A 15,027-nucleotide genomic window follows, 5' to 3' on the forward strand; every position below is an offset into this window, starting at 1 on the left:
CAATAACAAGCTTTACAATTTTATTTTATTTTACGAGTTTGAAACAAAATGAAATTTTTTTTTTGGTTCAGACTTGCAAAAATTAAACAGAGGAACTGTTGATAATTTTTTTAACGAAAGGAACTGTTAATAATCCTAACAATGAGTATAACTGAATTATCAATAATCCTACAGCCCAAAAAAAAAAATTAAATTAAACATCAACATCAAATTAATTTGCAAGGCTTTGGTCAAAAAAAAATATATAATAATTTGCAAGGCTGATATGCTAGCAATGAATGATAACACAAGGTTAATAATTCGACATAAACTATCATTTCTATTCACAGCATATAATCGCTAATCTTCAGTTTATTAACAATGTACTTGGTCTGTTTGGATTGAGTTATTTTTAAGTTTATGCAAATAAAAAGTTTTCGTGGTCATAACAAAAAAAAAAAAAAAACTTTCATTATTTATAAAAAAAAATGATATTTGCACAACCATTTTAGACGACTTTTGAACTACTCTCTCGCATTGTTTTTACTCTTGCAGTGTTTTTCCTCTCCCTTTTCTTTCTCTATTGTTTTGATCAATAAGGGAGAAAAGGGAAGTTGTCCCAAAAATTGTCAAAATGGTTATATAAATGTCATTACTCTTATTGATAAGCTTGTCAAGGTAGTTCATGAAAAAACAACTTATGAAGATACAACTTTCGTTAATGGAAACTTATGAATTAAAATAAAAACTTATTTATTGCATAAGCTATTTTTCATAAACTCAAAAATAAGGTAATCCAAACGGCCCTTAACTTGCGGTCTAAACTGTATGCTAGCAAGGTAAATAGATTCTCAAGATATTTCTCATGTTTCCTCATATTTCATGATCTCCACCATTTAAACTCATTTTGGTTAAAATTCTCTCTCTCTCTCTCTCCTTTCTAATGGATGATGGAGATTTCAATGGACCTTCATGTGGCCGTTGTATACAATTCTCATGGCAATGCATCTAATTAAAAAGAAGCACTATACTATATACAAAAATTTACTCAAGTCATTAAAAAAATATTAATATTTATTGACCGGCTTTAAAGCACTAGGATCCGGATTTGTCTTATTGATCGGCTGCTTTGGTCGAGCAACTGCTGCATTTCTGGATGCAGGTGTGCAATTTTTCCTAGTAAAAATGTAGCACAGTTTGCTAGATGAAAGGAAATAATGCATACTCAGCATAGAACAGATTCCATATGAATCGATAGAATCCTGATATTGCTTCCTGCAACATATAGTAGTTCAGACACTTAATCAAGCAATATTGGGAAGAAAAAAAATATATGTAGATGCAAAGTTCAACACTTTAAGTTTGACTTATTGAGTTTTTGTACAAGCATAAGCACTTGTGAGACTATTTAAAAGAGAGCTTATGAAAACAGCTTATAACAGTCTAAACTGCTTATATGAAACCCAGCTTCACTCTGTTTTATCTTTTGTAATAGAAATAGCTTATACGTGAGTGCTTACATGATAAAAGTTTATGCTAGAAACGCATAATGAAGCTGTTTATCCAAGCAGAAACAGGGGACCGGCAAAGATGCCTTGACCCACAAAAACCCAGCAAAGACGGTGTCTTGAAAGCTTTACACAAAAATTAATTAGAAGTAAAACTTGGGCTTCGTAAAGTACTTTTGGCTTTTGATCAAGGCTGGAAGAAGTATGAATTTTGTGAGTGATAAAAATAATCATTGGATGAGTTTTCCCCTTCAGGTTGGTCCACCCACCTCGACTTGAACTAGTCGATATTTAATGTTATTTTTCAATGCCTCTATTTTACTGGAAGAGAAGGGGAGCCTCAACGTAACAGTTGGAGTTGGTTCTATGTAAGTGTTGTAGATAGCGGAAGGCAGAATATGAAGGCCAAAGATCTGCATCTGTTATGTAAATACGCCATTGCGGCCTATGGCACTTCCGTAGCAGCCATCCCTTCACAAATTGCCAGTGGCGGTTGTAAAAAAATCTGCCATAGCCGCCATTTAACAACACTGTTTTGTGTGACTAAGAATTACGAGTTCATGTCCCTAGACCTTCCATGACAGGAGCTTTATAGACGCAGGTTGCTCTGTTTGAATTTGAGCTTTATATTTTTTATTATATCATTGAAGGGGGGGCCACGGCGCAACATTAAAGTTGTTGTTACGTGACCGAAAGGTTACGGGTTCAAGTCCTGGAAACAGCCTCTTGTGTAAAAAAAAACAGGGTAAGGTTGCGTACAATACACCAAATGGTGGGACACCATCCCAGACGCTGTGTATGACGGAGCTGTAGTGCACCAGGCTGCTCCCTTATTGATTATATCAATGATGTGGGCAATTTCCTATTTGTTTTAGTTTATGAGAGATCTCAACTAGATACCAATAGAATTAAGTACAACTTCCTTTAGTAAAAAGTGCATTCACCAGAATCTAAAACAAACGGAAGAAAAATGGCCACTTAAAGTAATCAAGCAAGGATCCTCCTTCTGACTAAATTTTCTCTCTATACAGATCCTCCTTCAACCCCTAAAAGATGTAACTACCAGAACAAGCAGAGGTACTTCTTTGCTAACTGATCTATATCATATGTAGTCGGGATGTTACAACTTACAAGAATCGAAAATCAAGGTCCAACTTTTGAGTTTTGAAAACATTAAATAAGTTGCTACAATTAATTCCAAACAAAAGATGATAACATATTTACCTTTGTATAATTTGCTTTTTCTAATATCTGCACCTGAAATATAAGAAAATAAATCATGTCATTTTACAATCTCACAACTTATTAATGTGCATTTTGGAAAAATACAGACGGGGAAAGATGAGAAATTGCTTGCTAATGAAGAACATATATGATGCTACGTTTAATATTCTCAAAGAACACGAGTATCCTAATTATACTAAGAAGTTCCAGACAACACACAACTCAGTAGCTGCACCATTCTCCGAACAAATATTTTATAACAGAAAATGATTAAGATGGTGCATTTCATTCTCATCATATCACATTCAATATGGAACTCTCAAATATTAGAATTAATCCGCTCATCGAACCTGGTAAATCAAGCTTGAAGCAAATATTGCATGAGCTGGTATCAGTAACCATCTCCTGAAAGCCTGTCAACAACACCACAACTTACATAAGGTTTATTTTGAAATGAAGGACAAATGATAAGAGATTCGAACATGAGACTAGTTAACATTCACCTGTGGCATATAAATTGCTGCCAATATGGTAACAACATAGTTCATCAGCAAAATTCCAGAACCAAGGAAAGAAATGTTCCGAACTCCTAATTTTGTAGCAAAGGTCGATATCTGATACCTGTAGTTAATTATTACATGCAATCCATATTACATGCATGATCATCAACAAATAAAGAGTGGTAGCAGTAGCAGATTATGTAAGATGCAAGCATGCGCGCGCACATGTATATAATGAAATACAAGTCAAATGATGTATCATCATCGCAGATAAATAGAACCAATGAACTTGCAACCCTTAACGCAACATGATTCTAAAACGTACCTACGATCTCCTTCAACATCTGGAAGATCTTTTGTTATAGCAATTACCAATGCGAAAAATGTTACGAAAGTTGTGATAAAAACCACAGGAGAGCTGCAGGCAGATATACAAGATCAAACGCATAAGTTGGAGACAATGGATGAAAATCTCACATCATCACAAGTTTTATTCATTATAATAGCAGCAACATAATTCATAGTCAGTATAAGCATTACTGAGCCTCTAATCAAACAATAGACACTCGCGATCTCAGTTGTTCAAAACTTTACCAATTGCAAAATATGAAACAACAACGATAAGCTCTAACTCACCTCCACTCAAAAGCAAGTCCAAGAGCAGCTCTAGTGGCGTAGTACACACCAAAGTTAAGTAGAAAACCTCGTACCTGCATAAATCTCTTCTGTCAATCTTGTTCATCCAAATGGTACTTTACTAACTGTAATTTGTCAATTACAGTTAGCAGTGCAAAGATTGGGAAAAAAAGGAGGTTATGTCATACCGTAGCAATAATAAGAAATGCTGCAACAGGAAAGCGTTTCATCCTAAGCGGAGGAACGGAATAGATAGTACCAAGAAAAAGGCCGAAGGAGTAAAGCGAAAAAATAAAAGGTCCAAAGTTCAATCCTACAGTCAAGAGGCCAGCTGCTGCAAAGAATATAACCAAGAACCATGCAGATTGGACAGAAAGATCTCCTGCGGCTATAGGTAAATAAGGTTTGTTTACCCTGAAAATGAAATATAAGAATAACTTAGGGCCTGTTTGAATTGACTTATTTGAACTTGTCTACTGATATAAGCACTTGTGAGATTGTTTGGGAGAGCTTATAGAAACAACTTATGACATGTCCATCAACTGTTTTCAGCTTATTTCAGTAAGCTCTTCAGGATAGCTTATGAAAACAGACTGACTTTATTTTATCTTTTGATATAGAGATAGCTAATACATAAGCACTTAATTTATTTTTTCATCCAAACAGATTCATAGAATAATAGTGCTATCATAATGTATTTGGGTGAAAAATTGAACTAAAATGAGGAATAATTTCAAATACAGAGAAAAAGAATCCTAAAATGAAAAATTGTACAGTTAAACATGATTCAGAAGAAAAATATTGAAAATTAGCAAGAAATGTGCAAGAGGGGACGAAAGAAAGAGAAAGGAATGAACGAGAAGAAGACAGTAAGTAACAAGACAATTATCTATATGTCTGTCTGCATCATACTTGTCAATGCCAATGTCATATATTTGATTGATGCCAACTATATAACCATTCCCACAAATCAGAGCAAAAAGACCAGAGAGTGCTTTCAAGACAAGTGACCACTTTATCAGATTTGAGTTCTCGATCAAAGCTCTTGACACCAAAGCACTGTAAACGATAGGGTTAAAATGAAACTCAGTTCAAGTGTAAGAACTATCATGAAGCTGCAAGCAACACATTGATGGAAGCTGAAGAGCTACTCACAAAGAACCTAATGTTGTACCACGGATAGTATGTGGCCTTAAAAATCTCCAGAATGCATCTTTAAAATCTAAAACTTTGTCAGCAAATGGACGATCAGATCCAGCAGCTCCAACTTCACTGCAGGCCTGCAAGCATTTCAATTTAAACTGTCAACTATTGAATCAAAACCAAAAGTAGGGTAAAAAGTGTTTCCTAGCATCAATAAATTCGACGATAAAAAAATTGAAGTAACCAACGGAATAATCAGTGGATGCAATTGCAGCTGAATCTGAAATTTTCAATGCTCAGATTTTTTATGGGTATCACGCGGGTTACTATAAAATTAGCACAGAAGAACCACAGAAAATATTTAGTGATTAATCTCTACTCAACATTGTGACAATCACAATCCAGCGACGTTTTTACTGTCGATAAAACATTTGTCTATTTGTCTTTTTAGGTATTTTTCGTTGCATCTCAATTTTCCTTGCTAACGATTGCTATTAGTACCGAGTGGACCACTTCGATAAAAAATTTCGTTGCATCTCAATTTTCCTTGCTAATGGTCGCAATACATTGTGATCTTTGAAATTGTGAAGAATTACAGAGAAATGCAGCTGATACGGCCACAATTGCAGTTGCAAAGTCCCCAAAAATTTTGACATTGCGGCTGCAACTGCTATTGCAGATCGCCATTTGAAACCATTACCATTACATTTCAATTGACGACGCCATCATTTCGTTTTGCTTCCGTTATATAAGTAGGTTTTAATTTTTTTTTTTTTTTTTTTGGTTCAATAGCCTAGTGGCTAGATCACACACTTTTAAAGTGTGGAGAAGTGGGGAATCCGGGGTTCGAACCCCGGCCCCTGCAAACATTGTCCCTGGTAGCTACCAACTGAGCTACACTTACGGGACAGTAGGTTTTAATTTTAATCAATACATAATTAAAACATCACAAATTAGATTTATTACGATTTACTATAATAACTCAAATGCTATACGAAGCCAGAGTTCAAGCTTCAATTCTAAACTTATATGCTGTCAATTATGATAAAAATCAGAAAAGCCTAAAATATGTCTATGTTGCATGCACACGGTCCGGTACTGATACCCGATATAAATACGGGTACGAGATACAGTAATTTAAAAACAACTAATGTACTGGTAAATTAATATAAAATATAAAAGATTAATATATACAGGTAAGAAATTGTAATTTTACATTACATAAGATGCCAAATTTGCCTGAAAGATCAAAGTAGTTAAAATACATTGCTAACACAACATATAAAAAAAAAAAAAAAAAAAAAAAAATTCTAGATTGCAGTTACATATTTTATGAATAAAACAAGAATTTGATTCATACACAGACTCTGAATTTAATCATAACTACTTCACGTATGATTGGTTGTGATTAGTTGACAGTCAAAAACGGTTTACACTTAAAAAATTAAACTCAATCATATATAAATGTATGCTTATATCAATATGTATGTATTCACACACCCCATTATTCCTTCTCAACCTTTCTGAATTTTCCATGAACTACTTATCAAAACCCACCAAATTTTTCCAAATAAAATCACAAGCTAACAAATAAAAATTGAAACTTTAATGAAGAAAATACAAAAACAACATACCCTGATGGAAATGGGTTTACACTGTCTCTTCAGTTTTGAAACATGAGCTGAGAAACTTGTGTGATGATAATGGTACAGCCCAATTGAACCAAACCGTTTGGAAGATTTTGGAGTTGTGGACTTAGCTGAAGTGGGTGGTTTGAAAGAGTAGTAGTTTTTGGAATTCCATGTGGGAATTATGGAATGTGAATGAAGAGAAGATGATGAAGAAGTAGAGAGCTCCATAAGGAGCTGAAGCAACACTCAACTGGCAATCTCAGACACACAAACGTTTGATGAAGGTGTTCTTGCTGATGTGGGTTCAAAATCATTCAACCACTTCTTCAAATCATGTTTTTTTTTTTTTTTTTTTATTGATAGAATTCAATAGTTATTATTTTTATAAATATTTGGGTATTTTTAAATAATAATAATTAATAATATTGGACTAAATGATTTTGATTTAGTATTGTGTCTATATAAGTATTTCTCTAAGGTTAAATAGTTTTTTGTCTCTATAAATATACAAAATTTCATTTTAATCTCTAAGCAAAAATTTCGACTTTTAGTCCCCCAAAATTTCCATCTTTACTTTTGATCTCTCCATTTAGGTACACTTATATGTAGAATGCATATTTTTGAATAAAATTTTACAAAAAAGTTTATAATATTATAAGAGTCTCTTCAAAAAAAAAAATTAATAAAACATGATTTAAATATATTAAAAACTAGAGGTATGAATTTCTTTGCAACTCATATGCTTAGAGAATGAAATCATTGTGCAGATGTTCTTGCCAGGGTTAACTCTTGAGTTTTTAGCTATTTGGTATGACATATCTAGTTGTATTAGAAGTCATTATATGCATAACTTGATATGGTTGTCTTGTTATAGGTTTGTTAACTCTTGGGGAGGTATTGGTCTAGTCCCCTACTTTTTTTCTTTGTTTGCTTTCCTTTTCTTTGTATATATATTTGAGGTAGTGTAGTTCTCTGCTACACTATCCTCTTTTGTTAAAAAAAAATAGAATATTTATATTTTTTGCGGTTAAAAATTTATATTTAAATCATGTTTTATTAAAAAATTCTAATTTTTGTTTGGGGAGTCTTTTATGCATAATTTAATTGAAAAATGCAAAAGCTACACATGCTTTGTTTTAAAAGTAGAGGCCAAAAGTGATGATTGAAAATTGCATAGGGACTAAAAGTCGATAGAAAATTTTAGAGGAAATAATATGAAAAGTTTGTATATATATAGGGACCGAAAACATATTTAACCCTAATATTTATTTAAAAAAAGAATAATAAAATTATTAAAACCCCTAAAAAAATATTATTAAAATATGGCTAATATTGTCTCATTTTTTTTATAAAGAAAGATATTAACGAGAAAATCTAAGAAACTAGATGACATATCGAAACCATTCTACAATCATCACAAAGCAATAAAAATAAAGAAGGTTGGATATGAGAACTCTACCGAATCAAGTTTGTCATTATGACCAAGAGTAAAAAGACATTAAGCATAATGATTGACTTCTCGATAAATATGTTTGATCTCACAATTCGATTATATTCGCCCATGAGAGTCACCAAATCCTTATGCACATTCTTTCAATCCTCACTCTCAACTCACCTTAAACCCCTAAATCCAAATGACCAAATGGTGTTATAGTGTAGGTTTGGAGTACGAGTACGGATACAATCAGTATACCAAACATGTTGTAGGTCATGTGTTATCATCTAGGGATTTTAGAAATCTCCTTATCAATCGCTATGGTTTTAACGCAATCCATTTTACGAATGAATTTCATGGACGCACTTCGACCAATTAGGATGAAGTTGTGTGTAGATATAGGCTCTTGTTTTGATGATGTTCATTGGATAGTTTTATTTGATTATGTTTTATTGTTGGTATAAGCCTAGACTCACTCAAAGCACCTAGAAATTCTTGCCTCTTTATGTCATATGGTCCCTTGGTGTCTTGTGTGTCGTTTGTTTGTAGAAAAATTCATTTTTCACAGTCTAAGTGATTTTCCAGCCAATTGATTTGATTCACGATATTCTGAATCATATCATGAAATGTTTCTGCCATTTTCCATGTGTGCTTGTGCATTTTGAATCGATTCATGAATTGATGAATTGTATCATCATGAATCGATCAGTCTTGGTTGATTCATGTCACTATTTTCTTCCGGTCCTGTTTTTTGCCTTGTTGAATAGAATCACACTTATTTGAATCGTATCAACCTTCATATGGGGCATATGAATCGATTCAAATTTAGCTTGTTTTGTATAAATCTTCATAGCTTAATTTGCTTGTCTTTTGATGTCAGAATCGAATCACACATTGAGTGAATCGATTCATTATTTTGTTTTTGGCCAAATTTTTGCACTTCCCACTCTTCCCCATATAAACTCATATCCTCATAACACCCAAACTACTGAATCATTTGCATCTATTCTCTCTATAGTCTCCAAACCTCATTCTCCATTTGTTCTTCAGATTAAACACTTTTTATAATAATTATTGTGGTCTTTGAGTCATAGATTGCTAGTGTTATAGGGATTGTAAGTTGATTGCTTTCAAGGATATTGATTGGGAATAAAGGGTATTGTGGTTCTTTCTAACCTTTTTGAGTTGAAGAGGATCCAACCAGATGGATCAAAGAAGAGTTCGAGTGAAGAGCTTCAAGGATTGCACGGGTGATTGAGGATTCAAAGACTTGAAGAAACACCAATTCCAAAGGGTATTTGAAGATTTGGGTGTGATTGCATATAAATTGAAAATTAGGGTAATTGAATGAATTCTTGTAATCACAACATTGTGATCAAACATTCAATTTTAGTGGAAGTCTTTTGTGAAGGTGTTTTCCACCGAGAAGAGTAGACGTACCCCGAAGCAAGAACGAAAGGAGGAACTACTTTAAATCTCGGTGTCGTTTCTCTTCCCTTTCCTCTTTAACTTGGTTTAATTTGAGTATATGTTTGTTTGATAATTGTTAGAATTGATTTGAATGTGATCTTGTTTCATTTTGTTAAACCTACTTAATTCATTGAATTAGGTTTTCACTTAATTCACATTGATCACATTTATATTCAATCTAGTGTCAATTTATCAAACACATATACCTTGTGTTCATTAGTATAGTTGATTTAATTGCTCTTAAGTTTGGTTTGAGAATTGTCATGTTTTGTATATTTGTGTGAGAATTATTAATCATGGATTGTATTAAGATTTAACATTTGAATCTTTCAATTTAATAGTAAATCTTATTGTGCATTACATTGTCTTAATCATTTTGTCATTGTTATTGTTTCAAGCGCAAATCAAATTAGTCAAATTGTTTTCAAACTTGTTTTCGCTAAAAACTTGATAAAAGCTTTGAAACGCTATTCACCCACTCTAGTGTGTATTCTATCTTGCCATATAGACCAACAAACGGCATCGATAGACGTCTCTTCACTAACGGTTAATCACTGGAATGGTCGATATGTGTATAATAGAGCACCAATTTTTTACAGCGAAAATTATGACTATTGGAAAGAATGCATGAGCGTTCATATCAATCGCAGGTTGTTGCTAACAGTGTCTTACAGGACAAACGAAAAACCGGTTGGAGTGACGATGAACAAAAGAAGGCTCGACGTCAAGCAATCAAAATGAATACATCATTCAATAATATGAGCTCTTTTACATGGAGGATGGTTAATCCATATTCTCCATGCAAATAAGGTTCACACATATTGACAACAAGTTACAAAACTTAGGAAGACTCCTCAAACCAAGATTGTACTAAAAGAGCATGAACATGAGATTATACAGTTGAATTCTAGTAAGGAAGATCTTACGAAGAAAGATAAGAAATCGGTGGTCTTGAAAGCCTCCTCGTCCAAGGCTAACATGTCAAACCATGGGTTAATGACTCCGGAAATGACTTACCTTTTGTTGCACAGTTGTTATCGAGTAGATTTAGATGCTTTGAATATGGGTACCACCAAGAATTGTTGAAAGAGTGTATTTTTTGGATATTAAGGCTGAAAAACAATATTTGTGTAAGGTGGTAAAATTGTTTTTACGGTGTACCTTATTTTTATTCAAATATCTAATATAATAATGTCTCGTGTCTTTATCAAATAACAATTAACCTTATAGGTCACTTGATTACAAATTCTTCCCTTCAATAGATAAAGAAAACATCGCTGCCTTTTGTCCATGGTTATAACACCACTCCATAACTTGGTTATCACTTTGTCAATCACCCGTAATTTTTAGGATTTATTATTCAAAATACACAATTTAACGTTTTTCAGTTGAAAATAGACAATAAAATAAAAGAATAAAACATGAAAACTTAAGAAAATTTTATAAAAAATAAACTAAAACTAATAGTTAACATCCAATTTGGCCTCAACAATTTTTTGTAGTCCAATTTATTTCCGATGAAAAATAATACCAAGTTAGCCTTTGACATTTTAAATTGGAGACAAATTGGTATGTCTGTTGTAATAAGGTGACTAATAAATAAAATTAGGTATTACTTTTCGATGAGAATTGATTGAAGTGTGAAAAAAATTGTCAGGGATAAAATCATATAAATAAATAATTGTTATAAAGTTTCATATCATATATAAGAAAAAATACTTACCTACAATTCCTTAGGAACTGTTTATTCGATTCTTAACAAAGTATAAGAAAATTTTAAAAACATATTATCTATGCGTGTATCATAAGACACCGTTTTTAAAAAGTTATGTTATGAACCGCTTGAACAATATCTTGAGTATTGTATGTAAGTATTGGCCAAAATAAAATTTAATAATCAAAACACAATATGTGCTAATAATAAGAACAATAATCAATTTTAAAGATAAACTCTTAAATCGTTGGAGATTCGATGATGTTCATATTCATTTTTCATCTCTCATCAATTTCATGCATCTCTGAGAGTAGGACAATTTGAGTTCAGTTGGTTTTTTGTTTAGGGTTCAACAATTAAATTAGTTTAAGCTGACCATTAATTATATTATATACTTTGTCTCAAGTACTAGTGTGCTGCCCGCGCGTTGCACGGGCATAAGCGACACTCGATACAAAGCTGACAAACTCAACGCGATGAAAAAAAAATACAAACAAATCATGTTCATCTTCGATTTCGAAAATGAAATCCAAAACATATATATATATATATATATATATATATATATATATATATATATATATATATATATATATATATATATATATATATATATATATATATATATACGGCGTACAAAGCCGTTACCGTCGGTCACAGACTACTCAAGGTCACCACGACCGTTGGTCACAAACTACTCAAGGTCACCACGACACACGAACAAAAACTAAAACCATGGCAGTTATAAATTTCTTGGATATATTCTTGCACCAATTCTTTTGGGATCAATTTCTTGTAAACATTCTTGCATCAATTCAGTAATTTCTTATGAAATTTATATTTAATCTTTTACTATGTGTTATGTGATTCATGGTAGGGGACTGAGGGAGAACGATTATTTGAAGGCGGAATTTCACTAATGAGACGAAAAAATAGATGGCTTTACCTATAGAATGATAATATATACACACTACATGAGAGCACCCTTAGAAAATACCACCATAACCAAAAAAGAAATATCGCTTCATAAGAAAAGCATAATCTCATCATTTATAAAAATCATATTATCCTTTTTAGCATCTTAGGTGATTGTAATTAATAACAAACTTGCCACCACAGAATTATAAGTATAATGGTACATCTTAACAACAACAACGCAATGAGGCATGCTCCAAGGAACACTGAAAAGAGCCACACGACTTCTTTCACCAAGAAAAGTACAACAACATAAACAGAGACACAAATAGGAAATTAGCAGCAAGCACGTGGGATTAATCCAAGGTACAATAACACAAACGACATCCACGAACAAAAGTCATTCATGTTCAACAACCCTTCAATATATCAATTGAATAAGTGACTCCATGCCATCATCCACTACAAATGCTTCCTTATATCTCCTCTTACGGCTTTGTTTTACATCCCCACCAACAACTCCTCCAACAACACTGGAGTCTCCCCCCTTCTTGACTTCTGTACCAGTGGAGATAGAGCAATCAAGTGTATCATGAGGAGATTCAACAACCTGAGCAACCTCAACATGTTGAGGATGTTCCTGAAATGAAAACACAACTGCTTAAGTCAACCAACAATCTTTAGATAAAGCTAATTACCAAGCACACAAAATACCTCACCAAATAAGTCTTCCATCTCATTAGGATACAAAGAAGATCCCCCATCCTAGTAAAAAACAAAATCATAACATAACCAAAATAATCAAAACATTAAAACACAAAAAAACACTTGAATAAAACAAACACCATGCATTGTGCATTGCATAAAACCTACCAAGGACATCAACACATCACAAGTATCATGTGCAACCATCAACACATCACAAGTATTCTGTGCAACCATCATTGATACACAATCACTAAGAAGGAAAATAGTTTCCTTCTCATTGTTACCAACCCGTATCTTTAGTCTAAACCGGGGATCAAAGTGAGTAGCATTCTCAGGAAGCCACATATTAACTCCCTCTTCATCTCCAAAGTAGCAAGCAATAACAACGAAAACTCCTTCCTCATTTGAAGAACATAAATCATTAAATTTTGTTACTGTCTGGTCTTCAACAAAATCAGCAAGCCTATCATTCTCAAATCATGGAACCAAAGAAACACAATCAAAGCAAGATACCGATCAAAATAGCAACGTGTTCTGCACCTAATAGCTATGAGATGAGCATTGTGTGATATATATAAAAGTCATAACTCGGTGGGGAGGGAAAACACCATTCAAACAATGAATATAATAATTAAAGTCATTAAAAAGACATAAATTTTTCAGTAAAAACAAACCAGACAACATCAGAAGCAACTCTGACAACCAAATAGGTGCAGACAAACAATTTCTGGCCTATAACATAAACTGGGAACATACAAATGTATCAAAAGATTTCCCTATTCAGCAAGGGGACAAACACAAGCAAGGATTAGGAATTTACTAATTTACAAATCACTAACAATTAATAGTATAGAATTTTAAACATGATTAAACCACATAGTAGATATGAAGTTTTCTTAGTTAAGAAATTGTTCCAGATTGAATCTTAGGCGATGTGCATATCTCCAATTTCATATCAACACACATAACAATTCATCAACTAAATAAACATGAGCAATTAAAATCAGAAAACTAACCATCTTTGAATATAGTCCGAATAGAACACAAACCACGAAAACAATCACCAAGCCATGTCCAAATTCTAATTCTATTACATCTTGTAAACCTCCCCTTCCAACATCTTCTTCTGGAAGACTTGTAACAGCTGTTTTCTAACAGTAGCATGAAGCTTGGTACCCTAACATAAAAACCACAAATCAAATCCCATTAGGAAGAAGAAGAAGAAGAAAAAAAAGAAGCAACCTGAGATTAAACAGTTAAATTATCAACAAAGTAATTTCATAAAATACCTTGTGATCAATCAAGACCATCTCCAGCGAGTTAGTTTCATCAGGCTTGAGAAATGCAAGAACTTCCCACATCCTAAGAACACGCACCTTGATCCTCCAATTCTCACGACCAGGAACAATGTCAGCCAAACACATCCTTATATAGTCCTCAAAACAGAGGGGTAAAATAGAAATATTAAGTAAAATTACACCCTACCCTAGACAATTTCTGCGATGAATCCACCAAATCTTTAAAAGTTTGAAACAAACTTGCTGTTAATCACCGACAATACCACATACAAACAAAAAATTTGAAATTCCTGTCGGCCATCAACCAATAGCCTTAAAGGATTTTGGAACGCTGAACTAAATACATCTTCTACAATTCAAGAAAAGGGAAAAAGACAAATTAGAAGAACCCTTTAAGTAAAAAGAATGAGACAAACCTGACAACAACAGACCAAAAAATTGGAAGGAAGACGCTATCACCAAAAATGGAATTCAACAGTAAAGAGAGAGACTATTCTCTCTTGTAAGAGTTATTGATTATCTTTCAATGTTTAATTTAAAAAATAACTTTCAATGTGAACGATGATCAACTTTGAACAATTTATTATTAATTTTATAATTGTAGTATATGAAATTTAATTTTAAATAGCCTTTTGTTTACCCATTTTAGTCATTTTCTATTTTTTAAATTGCATTTCTTCATAGTTTATAAAAATATTTAAAAGTTATTGTAAAATATAAAATTAAAACTATATGTTAATAACATCGTGAATAATAAAATAGAGAAAAAAATATGCGTTATAAGTTTGACTATATTAAAATGAACTAATATATTTATAAAGAAAGATGAGTGTAATTTTTGACATGATAAGAGCGAAAAACATTAA

At 32.7% G+C, this 15,027-nt stretch overlaps 2 protein-coding genes across 8 annotated transcripts; both read right to left on the minus strand.

Annotated features, from left to right (window-relative positions):
* Positions 1–1,014: 1,014 nt before the first annotated feature.
* LOC146955369 (homogentisate prenyltransferase) lies at positions 1,015–6,873 on the minus strand. Its single transcript, XM_085721284.1, has 10 exons — positions 6,625–6,873; positions 5,003–5,127; positions 4,760–4,906; positions 4,036–4,261; positions 3,848–3,921; positions 3,537–3,629; positions 3,215–3,332; positions 3,062–3,124; positions 2,712–2,744; positions 1,015–1,254 (listed from the first exon to the last, which is right to left on the minus strand). Exons 1-10 carry the CDS (start codon positions 6,847–6,849, stop codon positions 1,180–1,182), a joined length of 1,179 nt encoding a protein of 392 aa, XP_085577410.1. The 5' UTR covers positions 6,850–6,873; the 3' UTR covers positions 1,015–1,179.
* Positions 6,874–12,263: 5,390 nt separating this feature from the next.
* LOC146955370 (uncharacterized) lies at positions 12,264–14,677 on the minus strand. 7 transcript variants are annotated; one of them, XM_085721295.1, is made up of 6 exons: positions 14,578–14,677; positions 14,153–14,246; positions 13,933–14,040; positions 13,029–13,326; positions 12,870–12,920; positions 12,264–12,795 (listed from the first exon to the last, which is right to left on the minus strand). In XM_085721295.1, exons 3-6 carry the CDS (start codon positions 14,025–14,027, stop codon positions 12,577–12,579), a joined length of 663 nt encoding a protein of 220 aa, XP_085577421.1. In that variant the 5' UTR covers positions 14,028–14,040; positions 14,153–14,246; positions 14,578–14,677; the 3' UTR covers positions 12,264–12,576. The 7 variants fall into 7 exon arrangements, 6 of the variants coding, with proteins under 6 accessions (XP_085577421.1, XP_085577419.1, XP_085577434.1 ...); XM_085721293.1 differs by having other exon boundaries at positions 14,349–14,677; XM_085721308.1 differs by having other exon boundaries at positions 13,880–14,040; positions 14,349–14,677.
* Positions 14,678–15,027: the final 350 nt, after the last annotated feature.

The sequence above is a fragment of the Medicago sativa genome, chromosome 1 (genome assembly GCF_051527215.1).
Source record: "Medicago sativa cultivar Bolivia chromosome 1, Bolivia_mono, whole genome shotgun sequence".
Taxonomy (NCBI): domain Eukaryota; kingdom Viridiplantae; phylum Streptophyta; class Magnoliopsida; order Fabales; family Fabaceae; genus Medicago; species Medicago sativa.

Coding starts and splice junctions, on each gene's coding strand:
- LOC146955369 (XM_085721284.1), bottom strand. CDS start 6,849: ATGGAGCTCTCTACTTCTTCATCATCTTCTCTTCATTCACATTCCATA. Junction 2,745..3,061: donor CTTCAAGCTTGATTTACCAG/GTTCGATGAGCG, acceptor CTTATATTTCAG/GTGCAGATATTAGAAAAAGC. Junction 1,255..2,711: donor AAAAAGCAAATTATACAAAG/GTAAATATGTTA, acceptor TATATGTTGCAG/GAAGCAATATCAGGATTCTA.
- LOC146955370 (XM_085721295.1), bottom strand. CDS start 14,027: ATGCTACTGTTAGAAAACAGCTGTTACAAGTCTTCCAGAAGAAGATGT. Junction 13,327..13,932: donor AGAATTAGAATTTGGACATG/GCTTGGTGATTG, acceptor TGAGAATGATAG/GCTTGCTGATTTTGTTGAAG. Junction 12,796..12,869: donor TGGAAGACTTATTTGGTGAG/GTATTTTGTGTG, acceptor TTTTCATTTCAG/GAACATCCTCAACATGTTGA.